General features: G+C 35.9%; 1 protein-coding gene across 2 annotated transcripts in view; it reads right to left on the reverse strand.

The window, feature by feature from the left end:
- LOC106588010 (nuclear receptor ROR-alpha A) overlaps positions 1-22,970 on the reverse strand; it is a 106,126-nt gene that overhangs the window by 30,246 nt on the left and 52,910 nt on the right. For both annotated transcript variants that reach the window (XM_045689752.1, XM_045689753.1), the window contains exons 5-6: positions 20,842-20,963; positions 17,135-17,267 (exon numbers count right to left, since the gene is read on the reverse strand). In XM_045689752.1, the coding sequence (XP_045545708.1) occupies positions 17,135-17,267; positions 20,842-20,963 (255 nt within the window). The remainder of the gene's footprint in view (positions 1-17,134; positions 17,268-20,841; positions 20,964-22,970) is intronic.

The raw sequence follows: 22,970 nt of genomic DNA on the forward strand, positions 1-22,970 counted from the left end.
TATATAGATTGGGGATTCCTATATAAGTAGACAGTATATAGATTGGGGGTTTCTTATATAAGTAGACAGTATATAGATTGGGGGTTTCTTATATAAGTAGCCAGTATATAGATTGGGGGTTTCCTATATAAGTAGACAGTATATAGATTGGGGGTTTCCTATATAAGTAGACAGTATATAGATTGGGGGTTTCTTATATAAGTAGACAGTATATAGATCTGGGGTTTCCTATATAAGTAGACAGTATATAGATTGGGGGTTTCCAATATAAGTAGACAGTATACAGATTGGGGTTTCTTATATAAGTAGAAGGTATACAGATTGGGGGTTTCCTATATAATTAGACAGTTTATAGATTGGGGGTTTCTTATATAAGTAGACAGTATATAGATTGGGGGTTTCTTATATAAGTAGACAGTATATAGATTGGGGGTTTCTTATATAAGTAGACAGTATATAGATTGGGGGTTTCTTATATAAGTAGACAGTACATATATTGGGGGTTTCCTATATAAGTAGACAGTATACAGATTGGGGGTTTCTTATATAAGTAGACAGTATACAGATTGGGGGTTTCCTATATAAATAGACAGAATATAGATTGGGGGTTTCTTATATAAGTAGACAGTATACAGATTGGGGGTTTCTTTTATAAGTAGACAGTATACAGATTGGGGGTTTCCTATATAAGTAGACAGTGTATAGATTGGGGGATTCCTATATAAGTAGACAGTATATAGATTGGGGGTTTCCTATATAAGTAGACTGTATATAGATTCGGTGTTTCCTAAATAAGTAGACAGTATATAGATTGGGGGTTTCCTATATAAGTAGACAGTATATAGATTGGGGGTTTCCAATATAAGTAGACAGTATATAGATTGGGGGTTTCCTATATAAGTAGACAGTATATACATTGGGGTTTCTTATATAAGTAGACAGTATATAGATTGGGGGTTTCCTATATAAGTAGACTGTATATAGATTGGGGGTTTCCTATATAAGTAGACAGTATATAGATTTGGGGTTTCCTATATAAGTAGACAGTATATTGATTGGGGGTTTCCTATATAAGTAGACAGTATATAGATTGGCGGTTTCCTAAATAAGTAGACAGTATATAGATTTGGGGTGTCCTATATAAGTAGACAGTATATAGATTGGGGGTTTCCTATATAAGTAGACAGAATATAGATTGGGGTTTCCTATATAAGTAGACAGTATATAGATTGTGGGTTTCTTATATAAGTAGACAGTATACAGATTGGGGGTTTCCTATATAAATAGACACTAAATAGATTGGGGGTTTCTTATATAAGTAGACAATATACAGATTGGGGGTGTCTTATATAAGTAGAAGGTATACAGATTGGGGGTTTCCTATATAAGTAGACAGTTTATAGATTGGGGTTTCCTATATAAGTAGAAAGTATATAGATTGGGGGTTTCCTATATAAGTAGACAGTATATAGATTGGGGTTTCCTATATAAGTAGACAGTATATAGATTGGGGGTTTCCTATATAAGTAGACAGTATACAGATTGGGGGTTTCTTATATAAATAGACAGTATATAGATTGGGGGTTTCCTATATAAGTAGACAATATATAGATTGAGGGTTTCTTATACAAGTCGACAGTATATAGATTGTGGGTTTCCTATATAAGTAGACAGTACATATATTGGGGGTTTCCTTTATAAGTAGACAGTATACAGATTGGGGGTTTCCTATATAAATAGACAGAATATAGATTGGGGGTTTCTTATATAAGTAGACAGTATACAGATTGGGGTTTCTTTTATAAGTAGACAGTATACAGATTGGGGGTTTCCTATATAAGTAGACAGTATATAGATTGGGGTTTCTTATATAAGTAGACAGTATATAGATTGGGGTTTCTTATATAAGTAGACAGTATATAGATTGGGGATTCCTATATAAGTAGACAGTATATAGATTGGGGGTTTCTTATATAAGTAGACAGTATATAGATTGGGGGTTTCTTATATAAGTAGCCAGTATATAGATTGGGGGTTTCCTATATAAGTAGACAGTATATAGATTGGGGGTTTCCTATATAAGTAGACAGTATATAGATTGGGGGTTTCTTATATAAGTAGACAGTATATAGATCTGGGGTTTCCTATATAAGTAGACAGTATATAGATTGGGGGTTTCCAATATAAGTAGACAGTATACAGATTGGGGTTTCTTATATAAGTAGAAGGTATACAGATTGGGGGTTTCCTATATAATTAGACAGTTTATAGATTGGGGGTTTCTTATATAAGTAGACAGTATATAGATTGGGGGTTTCTTATATAAGTAGACAGTATATAGATTGGGGGTTTCTTATATAAGTAGACAGTATATAGATTGGGGTTTCTTATATAAGTAGACAGTACATATATTGGGGGTTTCCTATATAAGTAGACAGTATACAGATTGGGGGTTTCTTATATAAGTAGACAGTATACAGATTGGGGGTTTCCTATATAAATAGACAGAATATAGATTGGGGGTTTCTTATATAAGTAGACAGTATACAGATTGGGGGTTTCTTTTATAAGTAGACAGTATACAGATTGGGGGTTTCCTATATAAGTAGACAGTGTATAGATTGGGGGATTCCTATATAAGTAGACAGTATATAGATTGGGGGTTTCCTATATAAGTAGACTGTATATAGATTCGGTGTTTCCTAAATAAGTAGACAGTATATAGATTGGGGGTTTCCTATATAAGTAGACAGTATATAGATTGGGGGTTTCCAATATAAGTAGACAGTATATAGATTGGGGGTTTCCTATATAAGTAGACAGTATATACATTGGGGGTTTCTTATATAAGTAGACAGTATATAGATTGGGGGTTTCCTATATAAGTAGACTGTATATAGATTGGGGGTTTCCTATATAAGTAGACAGTATATAGATTTGGGGTTTCCTATATAAGTAGACAGTATATTGATTGGGGGTTTCCTATATAAGTAGACAGTATATAGATTGGCGGTTTCCTAAATAAGTAGACAGTATATAGATTTGGGGTGTCCTATATAAGTAGACAGTATATAGATTGGGGGTTTCCTATATAAGTAGACAGAATATAGATTGGGGTTTCCTATATAAGTAGACAGTATATAGATTGTGGGTTTCTTATATAAGTAGACAGTATACAGATTGGGGGTTTCCTATATAAATAGACACTAAATAGATTGGGGGTTTCTTATATAAGTAGACAATATACAGATTGGGGGTGTCTTATATAAGTAGAAGGTATACAGATTGGGGGTTTCCTATATAAGTAGACAGTTTATAGATTGGGGTTTCCTATATAAGTAGAAAGTATATAGATTGGGGGTTTCCTATATAAGTAGACAGTATATAGATTGGGGGTTTCCTATATAAGTAGACAGTATATAGATTGGGAGTTTCCTATATAAGTAGACAGTATACAGATTGGGGGTTTCTTATATAAATAGACAGTATATAGATTGGGGGTTTCCTATATAAGTAGACAATATATAGATTGAGGGTTTCTTATACAAGTCGACAGTATATAGATTGTGGGTTTCCTATATAAGTAGACAGTACATATATTGGGGGTTTCCTTTATAAGTAGACAGTATACAGATTGGGGTTTCCTATATAAATAGACAGAATATAGATTGGGGGTTTCTTATATAAGTAGACAGTATACAGATTGGGGTTTCTTTTATAAGTAGACAGTATACAGATTGGGGGTTTCCTATATAAGTAGACAGTATATAGATTGGGGGTTTCTTATATAAGTAGACAGTATATAGATTGGGGGTTTCTTATATAAGTAGACAGTATATAGATTGGGGGATTCCTATATAAGTAGACAGTATATAGATTGGGGGTTTCTTATATAAGTAGACAGTATATAGATTGGGGGTTTCTTATATAAGTAGCCAGTATATAGATTGGGGGTTTCCTATATAAGTAGACAGTATATAGATTGGGGGTTTCCTATACAAGTAGACAGTATATAGATTGGGGGTTTCTTATATAAGTAGACAGTATATAGATCTGGGGTTTCCTATATAAGTAGACAGTATATAGATTGGGGGTTTCCAATATAAGTAGACAGTATACAGATTGGGGGTTTCTTATATAAGTAGAAGGTATACAGATTGGGGGTTTCCTATATAATTAGACAGTTTATAGATTGGGGTTTCTTATATAAGTAGACCGTATATAGATTGGGGGTTTCTTATATAAGTAGACAGTATATAGATTGGGGGTTTCTTATATAAGTAGACAGTATATAGATTGGGGGTTTCTTATATAAGTAGACAGTACATATATTGGGGGTTTCCTATATAAGTAGACAGTATACAGATTGGGGGTTTCTTATATAAGTAGACAGTATACAGATTGGGGGTTTCCTATATAAATAGACAGAATATAGATTGGGGGTTTCTTATATAAGTAGACAGTATACAGATTGGGGGTTTCTTTTATAAGTAGACAGTATACAGATTGGGGGTTTCCTATATAAGTAGACAGTGTATAGATTGGGGATTCCTATATAAGTAGACAGTATATAGATCTGGGGTTTCCTATATAAGTAGACAGAATATAGATTGGGGGTTTCCAATATAAGTAGACAGTATAAAGATTGGGGGTTTCCTATATAAGTAGACAGTATAGAGATTGGGGGTTTCCTATATAAGTAGACAGTACATAGATTGGGGGTTTCCTATATAAGTAGACAGTATATAGATTGGGGGTTTCCAATATAAGTAGACAGTATACAGATTGGGGGTTTCTTATATAAGTAGACAGTATATAGATTGGGGGTTTCCTATATAAGTAGACTGTATATAGATTCGGTGTTTCCTAAATAAGTAGACAGTATATAGATTGGGGGTTTCCTATATAAGTAGACAGTATATAGATTGGGGGTTTCCAATATAAGTAGACAGTATATAGATTGGGGGTTTCCTATATAAGTAGACAGTATATACATTGGGGGTTTCTTATATAAGTAGACAGTATATAGATTGGGGGTTTCCTATATAAGTAGACTGTATATAGATTGGGGGTTTCCTATATAAGTAGACAGTATATAGATTTGGGGTTTCCTATATAAGTAGACAGTATATTGATTGGGGGTTTCCTATATAAGTAGACAGTATATAGATTGGCGGTTTCCTAAATAAGTAGACAGTATATAGATTTGGGGTGTCCTATATAAGTAGACAGTATATAGATTGGGGGTTTCCTATATAAGTAGACAGAATATAGATTGGGGTTTCCTATATAAGTAGACAGTATATAGATTGTGGGTTTCTTATATAAGTAGACAGTATACAGATTGGGGGTTTCCTATATAAATAGACACTAAATAGATTGGGGGTTTCTTATATAAGTAGACAATATACAGATTGGGGGTGTCTTATATAAGTAGAAGGTATACAGATTGGGGGTTTCCTATATAAGTAGACAGTTTATAGATTGGGGTTTCCTATATAAGTAGAAAGTATATAGATTGGGGTTTCCTATATAAGTAGACAGTATATAGATTGGGGGTTTCCTATATAAGTAGACAGTATATAGATTGGGGGTTTCCTATATAAGTAGACAGTATACAGATTGGGGGTTTCTTATATAAATAGACAGTATATAGATTGGGGTTTCCTATATAAGTAGGCAATATATAGATTGAGGGTTTCTTATACAAGTCGACAGTATATAGATTGTGGGTTTCCTATATAAGTAGACAGTACATATATTGGGGGTTTCCTTTATAAGTAGACAGTATACAGATTGGGGGTTTCCTATATAAATAGACAGAATATAGATTGGGGTTTCTTATATAAGTAGACAGTATACAGATTGGGGTTTCTTTTATAAGTAGACAGTATACAGATTGGGGGTTTCCTATATAAGTAGACAGTATATAGATTGGGGGTTTCTTATATAAGTAGACAGTATATAGATTGGGGGTTTCTTATATAAGTAGACAGTATATAGATTGGGGGATTGCTATATAAGTAGACAGTATATAGATTGGGGTTTCTTATATAAGTAGACAGTATATAGATTGGGGGTTTCTTATATAAGTAGCCAGTATATAGATTGGGGGTTTCCTATATAAGTAGACAGTATATAGATTGGGGTTTCCTATATAAGTAGACAGTATATAGATTGGGGGTTTCTTATATAAGTAGACAGTATATAGATCTGGGGTTTCCTATATAAGTAGACAGTATATAGATTGGGGGTTTCCAATATAAGTAGACAGTATACAGATTGGGGGTTTCTTATATAAGTAGAAGGTATACAGATTGGGGGTTTCCTATATAATTAGACAGTTTATAGATTGGGGGTTTCTTATATAAGTAGACAGTATATAGATTGGGGTTTCTTATATAAGTAGACAGTATATAGATTGGGGGTTTCTTATATAAGTAGACAGTATATAGATTGAGGGTTTCTTATATAAGTAGACAGTACATATATTGGGGGTTTCCTATATAAGTAGACAGTATACAGATTGGGGGTTTCTTATATAAGTAGACAGTATACAGATTGGGGGTTTCCTATATAAATAGACAGAATATAGATTGGGGGTTTCTTATATAAGTAGACAGTATACAGATTGGGGTTTCTTTTATAAGTAGACAGTATACAGATGGGGGTTTCCTATATAAGTAGACAGTGTATAGATTGGGGGATTCCTATATAAGTAGACAGTATATAGATCTGGGGTTTCCTATATAAGTAGACAGAATATAGATTGGGGGTTTCCAATATAAGTAGACAGTATAAAGATTGGGGGTTTCCTATATAAGTAGACAGTATAGAGATTGGGGGTTTCCTATATAAGTAGACAGTACATAGATTGGGGGTTTCCTATATAAGTAGACAGTATATAGATTGGGGGTTTCCTATATAAGTAGACAGTATATAGATTGGGGGTTTCCTATATAAGTAGACTGTATATAGATTGGGTGTTTCCTATATAAGTAGACAGTATATAGATTTGGAATTTCCTATATAAGTAGACAGTATATAGATTGGGGGTTTCCTATATAAGTAGACAGTATAGAGATTGGGGGTTTCCTATATAAGTAGACAGTACATAGATTGGGGGTTTCCTATATAAGTAGACAGTATATAGATTGGGGGTTTCCTATATAAGTAGACAGTAAATAGATTGGGGTTTCTTATATAAGTAGACATTATACAGATTGGGGTTTCTTATATAAGTAGAAGGTATACAGATTGGGGGTTTCCTATATAAGGAGGCAGTATATAGATTGGGGGTTTCCGATACAAGTAGACAGTATATAGATTGGGGGTTTCCTATATAAGTAGACAGTATATAGATGTGGGGTTTCCTATATAAGTAGACAGTATATAGATTGGGGTTTCCGATACAAGTAGACAGTATATAGATTGGGGTTTCCTATATAAGTAGACAGTATATAGATTGGGGTTTCCTATATAAGTAGACAGTATAGAGATTGGGGGTTTCCTATATAAGTAGACAGTACATAGATTGGGGTTTCCTATATAAGTAGACAGTATATAGATTGGGGGTTTCCTATATAAGTAGACAGTAAATAGATTGGGGGTTTCTTATATAAGTAGACAGTATACAGATTGGGGTTTCCTATATAAGTAGAAGGTATACAGATTGGGGGTTTCCTATATAAGTAGACAGTATACAGATTGGGGTTTCTTATATAAATAGACAGTATATAGATTGGGGGTTTCCTATATAAGTAGACAATATATTGATTGAGGGTTTCTTATACAAGTCGACAGTATATAGATTGTGGGTTTCCTATATAAGTAGACAGTATATAGATTGGGGGTTTCCAATATAAGTAGACAGTATACAGATTGGGGGTTTCTTATATAAGTAGAAGGTATACAGATTGGGGGTTTCCTATATAATTAGACAGTTTATAGATTGGGGGTTTCTTATATAAGTAGACAGTATATAGATTGGGGGTTTCTTATATAAGTAGACAGTATATAGATTGGGGGTTTCTTATATAAGTAGACAGTATATAGATTGGGGGTTTCTTATATAAGTAGCCAGTATATAGATTGGGGGTTTCCTATATAAGTAGACAGTATATAGATTGGGGGTTTCCTATATAAGTAGACAGTATATAGATTGGGGGTTTCTTATATAAGTAGACAGTATATAGATCTGGGGTTTCCTATATAAGTAGACAGTATATAGATTGGGGGTTTCCAATATAAGTAGACAGTATACAGATTGGGGGTTTCTTATATAAGTAGAAGGTATACAGATTGGGGGTTTCCTATATAATTAGACAGTTTATAGATTGGGGGTTTCTTATATAAGTAGACAGTATATAGATTGGGGGTTTCTTATATAAGTAGACAGTATATAGATTGGGGGTTTCTTATATAAGTAGACAGTATATAGATTGGGGGTTTCTTATATAAGTAGACAGTACATATATTGGGGTTTCCTATATAAGTAGACAGTATACAGATTGGGGGTTTCTTATATAAGTAGACAGTATACAGATTGGGGGTTTCCTATATAAATAGACAGAATATAGATTGGGGGTTTCTTATATAAGTAGACAGTATACAGATTGGGGGTTTCCTATATAAGTAGACAGTGTATAGATTGGGGGATTCCTATATAAGTAGACAGTATATAGATCTGGGGTTTCCTATATAAGTAGACAGAATATAGATTGGGGGTTTCCAATATAAGTAGACAGTATAAAGATTGGGGGTTTCCTATATAAGTAGACAGTATAGAGATTGGGGGTTTCCTATATAAGTAGACAGTACATAGATTGGGGGTTTCCTATATAAGTAGACAGTATATAGATTGGGGGTTTCCAATATAAGTAGACAGTATACAGATTGGGGGTTTCTTATATAAGTAGACAGTATATAGATTGGGGTTTCCTATATAAGTAGACTGTATATAGATTCGGTGTTTCCTAAATAAGTAGACAGTATATAGATTGGGGGTTTCCTATATAAGTAGACAGTATATAGATTGGGGGTTTCCAATATAAGTAGACAGTATATAGATTGGGGGTTTCCTATATAAGTAGACAGTATATACATTGGGGGTTTCTTATATAAGTAGACAGTATATAGATTGGGGGTTTCCTATATAAGTAGACTGTATATAGATTGGGGGTTTCCTATATAAGTAGACAGTATATAGATTTGGGGTTTCCTATATAAGTAGACAGTATATTGATTGGGGGTTTCCTATATAAGTAGACAGTATATAGATTGGCGGTTTCCTAAATAAGTAGACAGTATATAGATTTGGGGTGTCCTATATAAGTAGACAGTATATAGATTGGGGGTTTCCTATATAAGTAGACAGAATATAGATTGGGGTTTCCTATATAAGTAGACAGTATATAGATTGTGGGTTTCTTATATAAGTAGACAGTATACAGATTGGGGGTTTCCTATATAAATAGACACTAAATAGATTGGGGGTTTCTTATATAAGTAGACAATATACAGATTGGGGGTGTCTTATATAAGTAGAAGGTATACAGATTGGGGGTTTCCTATATAAGTAGACAGTTTATAGATTGGGGGTTTCCTATATAAGTAGAAAGTATATAGATTGGGGGTTTCCTATATAAGTAGACAGTATATAGATTGGGGGTTTCCTATATAAGTAGACAGTATATAGATTGGGGGTTTCCTATATAAGTAGACAGTATACAGATTGGGGGTTTCTTATATAAATAGACAGTATATAGATTGGGGGTTTCCTATATAAGTAGGCAATATATAGATTGAGGGTTTCTTATACAAGTCGACAGTATATAGATTGTGGGTTTCCTATATAAGTAGACAGTACATATATTGGGGGTTTCCTTTATAAGTAGACAGTATACAGATTGGGGGTTTCCTATATAAATAGACAGAATATAGATTGGGGGTTTCTTATATAAGTAGACAGTATACAGATTGGGGTTTCTTTTATAAGTAGACAGTATACAGATTGGGGTTTCCTATATAAGTAGACAGTATATAGATTGGGGTTTCTTATATAAGTAGACAGTATATAGATTGGGGGTTTCTTATATAAGTAGACAGTATATAGATTGGGGGATTCCTATATAAGTAGACAGTATATAGATTGGGGGTTTCTTATATAAGTAGACAGTATATAGATTGGGGTTTCTTATATAAGTAGCCAGTATATAGATTGGGGGTTTCCTATATAAGTAGACAGTATATAGATTGGGGGTTTCCTATATAAGTAGACAGTATATAGATTGGGGGTTTCTTATATAAGTAGACAGTATATAGATCTGGGGTTTCCTATATAAGTAGACAGTATATAGATTGGGGGTTTCCAATATAAGTAGACAGTATACAGATTGGGGGTTTCTTATATAAGTAGAAGGTATACAGATTGGGGGTTTCCTATATAATTAGACAGTTTATAGATTGGGGTTTCTTATATAAGTAGACAGTATATAGATTGGGGGTTTCTTATATAAGTAGACAGTATATAGATTGGGGGTTTCTTATATAAGTAGACAGTATATAGATTGGGGGTTTCTTATATAAGTAGACAGTACATATATTGGGGGTTTCCTATATAAGTAGACAGTATACAGATTGGGGGTTTCTTATATAAGTAGACAGTATACAGATTGGGGGTTTCCTATATAAATAGACAGAATATAGATTGGGGGTTTCTTATATAAGTAGACAGTATACAGATTGGGGGTTTCTTTTATAAGTAGACAGTATACAGATGGGGGTTTCCTATATAAGTAGACAGTGTATAGATTGGGGGATTCCTATATAAGTAGACAGTATATAGATCTGGGGTTTCCTATATAAGTAGACAGAATATAGATTGGGGGTTTCCAATATAAGTAGACAGTATAAAGATTGGGGGTTTCCTATATAAGTAGACAGTATAGAGATTGGGGGTTTCCTATATAAGTAGACAGTACATAGATTGGGGGTTTCCTATATAAGTAGACAGTATATAGATTGGGGGTTTCCTATATAAGTAGACAGTATATAGATTGGGGGTTTCCTATATAAGTAGACTGTATATAGATTGGGTGTTTCCTATATAAGTAGACAGTATATAGATTTGGAATTTCCTATATAAGTAGACAGTATATAGATTGGGGGTTTCCTATATAAGTAGACAGTATAGAGATTGGGGGTTTCCTATATAAGTAGACAGTACATAGATTGGGGGTTTCCTATATAAGTAGACAGTATATAGATTGGGGGTTTCCTATATAAGTAGACAGTAAATAGATTGGGGGTTTCTTATATAAGTAGACATTATACAGATTGGGGTTTCTTATATAAGTAGAAGGTATACAGATTGGGGGTTTCCTATATAAGGAGGCAGTATATAGATTGGGGGTTTCCGATACAAGTAGACAGTATATAGATTGGGGGTTTCCTATATAAGTAGACAGTATATAGATGTGGGGTTTCCTATATAAGTAGACAGTATATAGATTGGGGGTTTCCGATACAAGTAGACAGTATATAGATTGGGGGTTTCCTATATAAGTAGACAGTATATAGATTGGGGGTTTCCTATATAAGTAGACAGTATAGAGATTGGGGGTTTCCTATATAAGTAGACAGTACATAGATTGGGGGTTTCCTATATAAGTAGACAGTATATAGATTGGGGGTTTCCTATATAAGTAGACAGTAAATAGATTGGGGGTTTCTTATATAAGTAGACAGTATACAGATTGGGGTTTCCTATATAAGTAGAAGGTATACAGATTGGGGGTTTCCTATATAAGTAGACAGTATACAGATTGGGGGTTTCTTATATAAATAGACAGTATATAGATTGGGGGTTTCCTATATAAGTAGACAATATATTGATTGAGGGTTTCTTATACAAGTCGACAGTATATAGATTGTGGGTTTCCTATATAAGTAGACAGTATATAGATTGGGGGTTTCCAATATAAGTAGACAGTATACAGATTGGGGGTTTCTTATATAAGTAGAAGGTATACAGATTGGGGGTTTCCTATATAATTAGACAGTTTATAGATTGGGGGTTTCTTATATAAGTAGACAGTATATAGATTGGGGGTTTCTTATATAAGTAGACAGTATATAGATTGGGGGTTTCTTATATAAGTAGACAGTATATAGATTGGGGGTTTCTTATATAAGTAGACAGTACATATATTGGGGGTTTCCTATATAAGTAGACAGTATACAGATTGGGGGTTTCTTATATAAGTAGACAGTATACAGATTGGGGGTTTCCTATATAAATAGACAGAATATAGATTGGGGGTTTCTTATATAAGTAGACAGTATACAGATTGGGGGTTTCTTTTATAAGTAGACAGTATACAGATTGGGGGTTTCCTATATAAGTAGACAGTGTATAGATTGGGGGATTCCTATATAAGTAGACAGTATATAGATCTGGGGTTTCCTATATAAGTAGACAGAATATAGATTGGGGGTTTCCAATATAAGTAGACAGTATAAAGATTGGGGGTTTCCTATATAAGTAGACAGTATAGAGATTGGGGGTTTCCTATATAAGTAGACAGTACATAGATTGGGGGTTTCCTATATAAGTAGACAGTATATAGATTGGGGGTTTCCTATATAAGTAGACAGTATATAGATTGGGGGTTTCCTATATAAGTAGACTGTATATAGATTGGGTGTTTCCTATATAAGTAGACAGTATATAGATTTGGAATTTCCTATATAAGTAGACAGTATATAGATTGGGGTTTCCTATATAAGTAGACAGTATAGAGATTGGGGGTTTCCTATATAAGTAGACAGTACATAGATTGGGGGTTTCCTATATAAGTAGACAGTATATAGATTGGGGGTTTCCTATATAAGTAGACAGTAAATAGATTGGGGGTTTCTTATATAAGTAGACATTATACAGATTGGGGTTTCTTATATAAGTAGAAGGTATACAGATTGGGGGTTTCCTATATAAGGAGGCAGTATATAGATTGGGGGTTTCCGATACAAGTAGACAGTATATAGATTGGGGGTTTCCTATATAAGTAGACAGTATATAGATGTGGGGTTTCCTATATAAGTAGACAGTATATAGATTGGGGGTTTCCGATACAAGTAGACAGTATATAGATTGGGGGTTTCCTATATAAGTAGACAGTATATAGATTGGGGGTTTCCTATATAAGTAGACAGTATAGAGATTGGGGGTTTCCTATATAAGTAGACAGTACATAGATTGGGGGTTTCCTATATAAGTAGACAGTATATAGATTGGGGGTTTCCTATATAAGTAGACAGTAAATAGATTGGGGGTTTCTTATATAAGTAGACAGTATACAGATTGGGGTTTCCTATATAAGTAGAAGGTATACGGATTGGGGGTTTCCTATATAAGTAGACAGTATACAGATTGGGGGTTTCTTATATAAATAGACAGTATATAGATTGGGGGTTTCCTATATAAGTAGACAATATATTGATTGAGGGTTTCTTATACAAGTCGACAGTATATAGATTGTGGGTTTCCTATATAAGTAGACAGTATACAGATTGGGGGTTTCCTATATAAATAGACAGAATATATTGGGGGTTTCTTATATAAGTAGACAGTATACAGATTGGGGGTTTCTTTTATAAGTAGACAGTATACAGATTGGGGGTTTCCTATATAAGTAGACAGTACATAGATTGGGGTTTCTTATATAAGTAGACAGTATATAGATTGGGGGTTTCTTATATAAGTAGACAGTATATAGATTGGGGGTTTCCTATATAAGTAGACAGTATACAGTTTGGGGGTTTCTTATATAAATAGACAGTATATAGATTGGGGGTTTCCTATATAAGTAGACAATATATAGATTGAGGGTTTCTTATACAAGTCGACATTATATAGATTGTGGGTTTCCTATATAAGTAGACAGTACATATATTGGGGTTTCCTATATAAGTAGACAGTATACAGATTGGGGGTTTCTTATATAAGTAGACAGTATACAGATTGGGGGTTTCCTATATAAATAGACAGAATATAGATTGGGGGTTTCTTATATAAGTAGACAGTATACAGATTGGGGTTTCCTATATAAGTAGACAGTATATAGATTGGGGGTTTCTTATATAAGTAGACAGTATATAGATTGGGGGTTTCTTATATAAGTAGACAGTAAATAGATTGGGGGATTCCTATATAAGTAGACAGTGTATAGATTGGGGGTTTCTTATATAAGTAGACAGTATATAGATTGGGGGTTTCTTATATAAGTAGACAGTATATAGATTGGGGGTTTCCTATATAAGTAGACAGTATATAGATTGGGGGTTTCTTATACAAGTCGACAGTATATCTCTCTCTCTCCTCTCTCTCTCTCTCCCCTCTCTCCCCTCTCTCTCTCTCTGTTTCTAGACAGTATATAGATTGGGGGTTTCTTATATAAATAGACAGTATATAGATTGGGGGTTTCCTATATAAGTAGACAGTATATAGATTGGGGGTTTCCTATATAAATAGACAGAATATATTGGGGGTTTCTTATATAAGTAGACAGTATACAGATTGGGGGTTTCTTTTATAAGTAGACAGTATATAGATTGGGGGTTTCTTATATAAGTAGACAGTATATAGATTGGGGGTTTCCTATATAAGTAGACAGTATATAGATTGGGGGTTTCCTATATAAATAGACAGAATATATTGGGGGTTTCTTATATAAGTAGACAGTATACAGATTGGGGGTTTCTTTTATAAGTAGACAGTATATAGATTGGGGGTTTCTTATATAAGTAGACAGTATATAGATCTGGGGTTTCCTATATAAGTAGACAGAATATAGATTGGGGGTTTCCAATATAAGTAGACAGTATAAAGATTGGGGGTTTCCTATATAAGTAGACAGTATAGAGATTGGGGGTTTCCTATATAAGTAGACAGTACATAGATTGGGGGTTTCCTATATAAGTAGACAGTATATAGATTGGGGGTTTCCTATATAAGTAGACAGTATATAGATTGGGGGTTTCCTATATAAGTAGACTGTATATAGATTGGGTGTTTCCTATATAAGTAGACAGTATATAGATTTGGAATTTCCTATATAAGTAGACAGTATATAGATTGGGGGTTTCCTATATAAGTAGACAGTATAGAGATTGGGGGTTTCCTATATAAGTAGACAGTACATAGATTGGGGGTTTCCTATATAAGTAGACAGTATATAGATTGGGGGTTTCCTATATAAGTAGACAGTAAATAGATTGGGGGTTTCTTATATAAGTAGACATTATACAGATTGGGGTTTCTTATATAAGTAGAAGGAATACAGATTGGGGGTTTCCTATATAAGGAGGCAGTATATAGATTGGGGGTTTCCGATACAAGTAGACAGTATATAGATTGGGGGTTTCCTATATAAGTAGACAGTATATAGATGTGGGGTTTCCTATATAAGTAGACAGTATATAGATTGGGGGTTTCCGATACAAGTAGACAGTATATAGATTGGGGTTTCCTTATAAGTAGACAGTATAGATGGGGTCCTATATAAGAGACAGCATAGAGATTGGGGTTTCCTATATAAGTAGACAGTACATAGATTGGGGGTTTCCTATATAAGTAGACAGTATATAGATTGGGGGTTTCCTATATAAGTAGACAGTAAATAGATTGGGGGTTTCTTATATAAGTAGACAGTATACAGATTGGGGTTTCCTATATAAGTAGAAGGTATACAGATTGGGGTTTCCTATATAAGTAGACAGTATACAGATTGGGGGTTTCTTATATAAATAGACAGTATATAGATTGGGGGTTTCCTATATAAGTAGACAATATATTGATTGAGGGTTTCTTATACAAGTCGACAGTATATAGATTGTGGGTTTCCTATATAAGTAGACAGTATACAGATTGGGGGTTTCCTATATAAATAGACAGAATATATTGGGGGTTTCTTATATAAGTAGACAGTATACAGATTGGGGGTTTCTTTTATAAGTAGACAGTATACAGATTGGGGGTTTCCTATATAAGTAGACAGTACATAGATTGGGGGTTTCTTATATAAGTAGACAGTATATAGATTGGGGGTTTCTTATATAAGTAGACAGTATATAGATTGGGGGTTTCCTATATAAGTAGACAGTATACAGTTTGGGGGTTTCTTATATAAATAGACAGTATATAGATTGGGGGTTTCCTATATAAGTAGACAATATATAGATTGAGGGTTTCTTATACAAGTCGACATTATATAGATTGTGGGTTTCCTATATAAGTAGACAGTACATATATTGGGGGTTTCCTATATAAGTAGACAGTATACAGATTGGGGGTTTCTTATATAAGTAGACAGTATACAGATTGGGGGTTTCCTATATAAATAGACAGAATATAGATTGGGGGTTTCTTATATAAGTAGACAGTATACAGATTGGGGGTTTCCTATATAAGTAGACAGTATATAGATTGGGGGTTTCTTATATAAGTAGACAGTATATAGATTGGGGGTTTCTTATATAAGTAGACAGTAAATAGATTGGGGGATTCCTATATAAGTAGACAGTGTATAGATTGGGGGTTTCTTATATAAGTAGACAGTATATAGATTGGGGGTTTCTTATATAAGTAGACAGTATATAGATTGGGGGTTTCCTATATAAGTAGACAGTATATAGATTGGGGGTTTCTTATACAAGTCGACAGTATATCTCTCTCTCTCCTCTCTCTCTCTCTCCCCTCTCTCCCCTCTCTCTCTCTCTCTGTTTCTAGACAGTATATAGATTGGGGGTTTCTTATATAAATAGACAGTATATAGATTGGGGGTTTCCTATATAAGTAGACAGTATATAGATTGGGGGTTTCCTATATAAATAGACAGAATATATTGGGGGTTTCTTATATAAGTAGACAGTATACAGATTGGGGGTTTCTTTTATAAGTAGACAGTATATAGATTGGGGGTTTCTTATATAAGTAGACAGTATATAGATTGGGGGTTTCCTATATAAGTAGACAGTATATAGATTTGGGGTTTCCTATATAAGTAGACAGTATATAGATTGGGGATTTATCATTATGACGTGTCATCAGTAGACGTTCCATAATTTTGTCTACCTGCTTTGAGCAGCACTATCTGGTCGTTCTGACAGAGCTCCATGAAGCCGTCAATGCGTTTGGCGAACTCCACCACGTACTGGATGGCTTCCGTTATCTTGATGGCACACAGCTGCCACATCACCTCCTCTGGCTGATATAAACAACAACAACAACAATGTTAAAAGCGGGATAATTGTTGATGTCAGTATCGAGAGAGAGAGAGAAACAGAGAGAAACAGAGAGAGAGAGAGGGGAGAGAGGGGGGAGAGAGAGAGAGGAGAGAGAGAGAGAGAGAGAGAGAGGGGAGAGAGAGAGCGAGAGAGAGGGGAGAGAGAGAGAGAGAGACAGAGAGAGACAGAGAGACAAGGAGAGAAAAGGGGAGGTGAGGGAGAAGGAAGAGGGGGTGACAAAGGCCTATGAGGGGAGGAGAACAACAGTAGTGTACTAGGTAGTGTACTAGGTCGTGTGTAGTGTACTATAGGTAGTGTACTAGGTAGTGTACTAGGTAGTGTGTAGTGAACTAGGTAGTGTACTAGGTAGTGTGTAGTGTACAAGGTAGTGTACTAGGTAGTGTGTAGTGAACTAGGTAGTGTATTAGGTAGTGTGTAGTGTACTAGATAGTGTGTAGAGTACAAGGTAGTGTACTAGGTAGTGTGTAGTGTACTAGGTAGAGTGTAGTGTACAAGGTAGTGTACTAGGTAGTGTGTAGTGAACTAGGTAGTGTATTAGGTAGTGTGTAGTGTACAATAGGTAGTGTACTAGGTAGTGTACTAGGTAGTGTGTAGTGTACTATAGGTTGTGTACTAGGTAGTGTACTAGGTAGTGTGTAGTGTACTAGATAGTGTGTAGTGTACTAGGTAGTGTGTAATGTAGAATGGGTAGCGTACTAGGTAATGTACTAGGTAGTGTGTAGTGTACTATAGGTAGTGTGTAGTATACTAGGTAGTGTGTAGTGTACTAGGTAGTGTGTAGTGTACTAGGTAGTGTGTAGTGTACTATAGGTAGTGTACTAGGTAGTGTACTACCTAGTGTGTAGTATACTAGGTAGTGTACTAGGTAGTGTGTAGTGTACTAGGTAGTGTACTAGGTAGTGTACTAGGTAGTGTGTAGTGTACTATAGGTTGTGTACTAGGTAGTGTACTAGGTAGTGTGTAGTGTACTAGATAGTGTGTAGTGTACTAGGTAGTGTGTAGTGTACTAGGTAGTGTGTAATGAAAAATGGGTAGCGTACTAGGTAATGTACTAGGTAGTGTGTAGTGTACTATAGGTAGTGTGTAGTATACTAGGTAGTGTGTAGTGTACTAGGTAGTGTGTAGTGTACTATAGGTAGTGTACTAGGTAGTGTACTACGTAGTGTGTAGTATAATAGGTAGTGTACTAGGTAGTGTGTAGTGTACTAGGTAGTGTACTAGGTAGTGTACTAGGTAGTGTGTAGTGTACTATAGGTAGTGTACTAGGTAGTGTGTAGTGAACTAGGTAGTGTACTAGGTAGTGTGTAGTGTACAAGGTAGTGTACTAGGTAGTGTGTAGTGAACTAGGTAGTGTATTAGGTAGTGTGTAGTGTACTAGATAGTGTGTAGAGTACAAGGTAGTGTACTAGGTAGTGTGTAGTGTACTAGGTAGTGTGTAGTGTACAAGGTAGTGTACTAGGTAGTGTGTAGTGAACTAGGTAGTGTATTAGGTAGTGTGTAGTGTACTAGATAGTGTGTAGAGTACAAGGTAGTGTACTAGGTAGTGTGTAGTGTACTAGGTAGTGTGTAGTGTACCAGGTAGTGTACTAGGTAGTGTGTAGTGTACAATAGGTAGTGTACTAGATAGTGTACTAGGTAGTGTGTAGTGTACTATAGGTTGTGTACTAGGTAGTGTACTAGGTAGTGTGTAGTGTACTAGATAGTGTGTAGTGTACTAGGTAGTGTGTAATGTAGAATGGGTAGCGTACTAGGTAATGTACTAGGTAGTGTGTAGTGTACTATAGGTAGTGTGTAGTATACTAGGTAGTGTGTAGTGTACTAGGTAGTGTGTAGTGTACTAGGTAGTGTGTAGTGTACTATAGGTAGTGTACTAGGTAGTGTACTACCTAGTGTGTAGTATACTAGGTAGTGTACTAGGTAGTGTGTAGTGTACTAGGTAGTGTACTAGGTAGTGTACTAGGTAGTGTGTAATGTACTATAGGTTGTGTACTAGGTAGTGTACTAGGTAGTGTGTAGTGTACTAGATAGTGTGTAGTGTACTAGGTAGTGTGTAGTGTACTAGGTAGTGTGTAATGAAAAATGGGTAGCGTACTAGGTAATGTACTAGGTAGTGTGTAGTGTACTATAGGTAGTGTGTAGTATACTAGGTAGTGTGTAGTGTACTAGGTAGTGTGTAGTGAACAATAGGTAGTGCACTAGGTAGTGTACTACGTAGTGTGTAGTATACTAGGTAGTGTACTAGGTAGTGTGTAGTGTACTAGGTAGTGTACTAGGTAGTGTACTAGGTAGTGTGTAGTGTACTATAGGTAGTGTACTAGGTCGTGTGTAGTATACTAGGTAGTGTGTAGTGTACTAGGTAGTGTACTTGGTAGTGTGTAGTGTAGTATAGGTAGTGTAGTATAGGTAGTGTACTATAGGTCGTGTACTAGGTAGTGTACTATAGGTAGTGTACTTGGTAGTGTTATAGTTTTGTACTAGGTAGTTTTACTAGGTAGTGTGTAGTGTACTAGGTAGTGTTTAGTGTACTATAGGTAGTGTACTAGGTAGTGTATAGTGTACTAGGTAGTGTGTAGTGTACTAGGTAGTGTGTAGTGTACTAGGTAGTGTACTAGGTAGTGTGTAGTGTACTAGGTAGTGTGTAGTGTACTAGGTAGTGTACTATAAGTAGTGTGTAGTGTACTATAGGTAGTGTGTAGTGTGCTATAGGTAGTGTGTAGTGTACAAGGTAGTGTAGTAGGTAGTGCGTAGTGTACTATAGGTAGTGTACTAGGTAGTGTACTAGGTAGTGTGTAGTGTACTAGGTAGTGTGTAGTGTACTAGGTAGTGTGTAGTGTACTAGGTAGTGTAGTAGGTAGTGTGTAGTGTACTAGGTAGTGTACTAGGTAGTGTGTACTAGGTAGTGTGTACTACCTTCGTCTGGTAGGTCTCTATCTCCTCCTGGAGGAAGGCCTGCCAGGTCATGCTCTGTAGTGTACTAGGTAGTGTGTAGTGTACTAGGTAGTGTGTAGTGTACTAGGTAGTGTACTATAGGTAGTGTGTAGTGTACTAGGTAGTGTACTATAGGTAGTGTACTAGGTAGTGTGTACTATTACCTTCGTCTGGTAGGTCTCTATCTCCTCCTGGAGGAAGGCCTGCCAGCTCATGCTCTGTAGTGTACTAGGTAGTGTGTAGTATACTATAGGTAGTGTACTAGGTAGTGTACTAGGTAGTGTGTACTATTACCTTCGTCTGGTAGGTCTCTATCTCCTCCTGGAGGAAGGCCTGCCAGGTCATGCTCTGTAGTGTACTAGGTATTGTGTAGTGTACTCTGTAGTGTGTAGTGTACTAGGTAGTGTACTATAGGTAGTGTGTAGTGTACTAGGTAGTGTACTATAGGTAGTGTACTAGGTAGTGTGTACTATTACCTTCGTCTGGTAGGTCTCTATCTCCTCCTGGAGGAAGGCCTGCCAGCTCATGCTCTGTAGTGTACTAGGTAGTGTGTAGTATACTATAGGTAGTGTACTAGGTAGTGTACTAGGTAGTGTGTACTATTACCTTCGTCTGGTAGGTCTCTATCTCCTCCTGGAGGAAGGCCTGCCAGCTCATGCTCTGCAGCTCCTCCCTCAGGTACTGACACGTCTCCTGGTGGGACTTGGAGATGTTCTGGCCCAGGTGTTCTACAGGAGAGAGTAGCAGGACAACGTCAAGAGCTGGACCACGATTCGTCCAGGACAACATCAAGAGCTGGACCACTATTGGTCCAGGACAACGTCAAGAGCTGGACCACGATTGGTCCAGGACAACATCAAGAGCTGGATGGACCATAGTGGAACCCTTTTCACATTATGGTGCCGACCCGAACCAAATTGGATTGATATTTTATTTTCACAATATGGTGCCGACCCGAAGTATACTGAATGGTCTTTTTTTTTTTACATTGTTCTTTCCAGCACAGTTGGGCTTCGCTTGTCTTGGCTCTGCCCAGTAGGGTGAAAAGGGTCGAATATGGGTCAGCATTTAGGCAGAGCTCACATGAATAACAACACAGCAACATTGTTTCAATAAAGCCATATTCTTCCAACCCTACTGTTCTACTATTCTATACTGTTAGTGGTGGTTGATCATCTCTAACCATGACCCATATAGTATTTCACTATTCTATACTGTTAGTGGTGGTTGATCATCTCTAACCATGACCTATATAGTATTTCACTATTCTATACTGTTAGTGGTGGTTGATCATCTCTAACCATGACCCAGACAGTATTATACTATTCTATACTGTTAGTGGTGGTTGATCATCTCTAACCATGACCCATATAGTATTTTACTATTCTATACTGTTAGTGGTGGTTGATCATCTCTTACCATGACCCAGACAGTATTTCACTATTCTATACTGTTAGTGGTGGTTGATTATCTCTAACCATGACCCAGACAGTATTTTACTATTCTATACTGTTAGTGCTGGTTGATCATCTCTAACCATGACCCATATAGTATTTCACTATTCTATACTGTTAGTGGTGGTTGATCATCTCTAACCATGACCCAGACAGTATTTCACTATTCTATACTGTTAGTGGTGGTTGATTATCTCTAACCATGACCCAGACATTATTTTACTATTCTGTCATGACCCAGACAGTATTTTACTTTTCTGTCATGACCCAGACAGTATTGTACTATTCTGTCATGACCCAGACAGTATTTCACTATTCTGTCATGACCCAGACAGTATTTCACTATTCTGTCATGACCCAGACAGTATTTCACCATTCTGTCATGACCCAGACAGTATTTGAGTATTCTGTCATGACCCAGACAGTATTTGACTATTCTGTCATGACCCAGACAGTATTTGATTATTCTGTCATGACCCAGACAGTATTTTACTATTTTGTCATGACCCAGACAGTATTTTACTATTCTGGTATGACCCAGACTGTATTTTACTATTCTGTCATGACCCAGACAGTATTTTACTATTCTGTCATGACCCAGACAGTATTTTACTATTCTGTCATGACCCAGACAGTATTTTACTATTCTGGTATGACCCAGACAGTATTTTACTATTCTGTCATGACCCAGACAGTATTTTACTATTCTGTCATGACCCAGACAGTATTTTACTATTCTGTCATGACCCAGACAGTTTTTTACTATTCTGTCATGACCCAGACAGTTTTTTACTATTCTGTCATGACCCAGACAGTATTTTACTATTCTGTCATGACCCAGACAGTATTTTACTATTCTGTCATGACCCAGACAGTATTTTACTATTCTGTCATGACCCAGACAGTATTTTACTATTCTGTCATGACCCAGACAGTACTTTACTATTCTGTTAACTATGTTGGTGTCACGACACCGACGGATGGTGGCGCCCCTCCTCGGCCGGGCGGAGCTCGGCGGTCTTCGTCGCCGGCCTACTAGCTACCATCGATCCCTTTTTGTTTCACTTTCTGTTGGTTAGGTCTAGGTAGGCACGCACCTGTTTTGGGTTAGTCATTAGTAGGGGGGGGGGGTTATTTAGTTTAGCGTAGGATGTCTGTGTTTGTGTGTGATTGTGTTTCCTGTCCGGTTTATGTGCTATAGGAACGTATGTTGTTTTTCCTCTGCCTGTGGTTGATTTCATTGTGTACACCACCGCAGAATAATTGAAGGGCTGCGTCCCT

Source organism: Salmo salar, chromosome ssa11 (genome assembly GCF_905237065.1).
Source record: "Salmo salar chromosome ssa11, Ssal_v3.1, whole genome shotgun sequence".
Lineage (NCBI taxonomy): Eukaryota > Metazoa > Chordata > Actinopteri > Salmoniformes > Salmonidae > Salmo > Salmo salar.